General features: G+C 38.1%; 1 protein-coding gene across 1 annotated transcript; it reads left to right on the top strand.

Annotated features, from left to right (window-relative positions):
* Positions 1 to 296: 296 nt before the first annotated feature.
* Positions 297 to 1,439, top strand: LOC147449855 (uncharacterized). The gene has a single exon (XM_086522708.1). The coding sequence runs from the start codon at positions 297 to 299 to the stop codon at positions 1,437 to 1,439; it is 1,143 nt and encodes a 380-aa protein (XP_086378834.1).
* The last annotated feature ends 264 nt before the right edge of the window (positions 1,440 to 1,703 follow it).

Genomic DNA, 1,703 nt, shown 5'->3' with positions numbered 1-1,703 from the left:
ATGGTCTGTGAAAGACATAGACGTTGTGAAGACATTGCTACAATCATGGAGAGTTCGAAATGAATAAATCTTTGGTGCGAACTCATCACCTCTAGTACATGTAGCTGGTATGTATATCTTTGATTTCCTAACAATAAGTTTGATATATTTGTCTAGGAGAATAATCTCTTGATAGCTTGTTTATAGGTAATGGTGAGATGCTTGATGATGTCTTGCGCCATGGGTTGCATGACCGCTTTTGGTGTTACATATTTGAGCGTCTTGTAAAGGCATACGGCTCCATCAAAACAAATAACATGGAGGATGAAGCTTCATTTGCAAAGTTCTATTTGAGAAGGTTCTTCACAAGATCTTTTCAGGCTATCCGTGGTGATAGTGACAATCTCTTACCTTCTAAAAGGTTTTTGAAGGACCTACATTGTGCATTGATTCTTTCTCAAAGCAACTTGCTATTAGTAGATGCTCCATCACATGATTTCTCTTCGTCACATATGGATGGGCTATTGGTTGTGTCTTCAATTGAAAAGGCTAAATCTATGTGGAGTGATCCATTAAAATATGGAAGTAATTCACCATGCACTAGAAATCTTCTTCTCAAGGGGATTGCAATATCAAAGAAGAGATGCACTTATAGAGATCCTACTAGTGAAGAGAACACTTATCTAAAGAAGTTTTGGAACATTCCAGAGCAGTACTTCCAATGTTTGGAAGTAAAGACATACCAAAAGGTCCTCTTTAAAGGGGATATATTTAATGTGGGCGCCAATGTCATAGTGGTGAAGGTGGATACTGATGATGCAACGGTGGAACACAGAGGTCACTGGAAGGTTTGTATAACATCCTTGTTCTCAACACAGTTTGATGGAAAGTGTATGCTTTTCTTTGGTGGACGGTATTACAGGCAATGCATTGTGAGAAACGGGGACTCAGAACAATTGTTAATGGATCCAGTTACTCAAATGAGTGTGCTTGAGAAGGCCCCTTTGCCTTTCACATGGGATTTTGTTCGGCCCATCTACTCTATACTTCACAAATTTATTCCATTGCCAATACCAAGAAGGCAGAGGCTCATTGCTTATGAGGTGAAGGATTTGAGGCAGTGTGATAGCTTGTTAATGGAAGGAGGTTGTGGAAATGTTCCATTATGGGTGGAGGTCCATGATATAGTTCAAGTGTGCTTGAATAGCGAGAATGCAATACAGATTCAACATGTTGTTGTTAGAGAGACTGATTACGAAAGGAAAAGGGCAAAGCTTGCTTTATTGGAGAGTGATGCATATCAACAAAACACTTATAAAGTTTGCAGAGAGGAGCATCAATGGAGAAGTTGGGATACATGTTCCATTCAAATTAAAGATTGGACAGTCACAACACAAAAAAAGGTTATAAAGCCTGGACAGGCGGCTAGATGGATACCTATTGTTTGGCATTCTCCATAGACATATAATTGTGGTAGCCCCTTTTATTCAATCACTGCTAGTAATCTTGTGGAAATATTTTAGAAAGACTATTGCTTCATGGATGACAATTGTTGTATTCATTGTTATGGTGTTCTTTACATATCTTTTGTATAACTTCACTCATATGGTATGCAAGCATGGCTAGTACATTTGTGGAAGTAGTTTAGAATGCTAGTATACTTGTGGAAGTAGTTTAGAATGACTATTACTTCATGGATGACAATTTTTGTATTCATTGTTATG

This window comes from Adiantum capillus-veneris, chromosome 10 (genome assembly GCF_014529385.1).
Source record: "Adiantum capillus-veneris isolate H3 chromosome 10, ASM1452938v2, whole genome shotgun sequence".
NCBI lineage: Eukaryota > Viridiplantae > Streptophyta > Polypodiopsida > Polypodiales > Pteridaceae > Adiantum > Adiantum capillus-veneris.
The sequence above is the reverse complement of the archived record's forward strand: the minus strand, read 5'-3'. Positions and strand labels throughout refer to the sequence as shown.

Excerpts from the sequence above, each read along its gene's own strand:
- LOC147449855 (XM_086522708.1), top strand. The coding sequence starts at position 297 with ATGGAGGATGAAGCTTCATTTGCAAAGTTCTATTTGAGAAGGTTCTTC.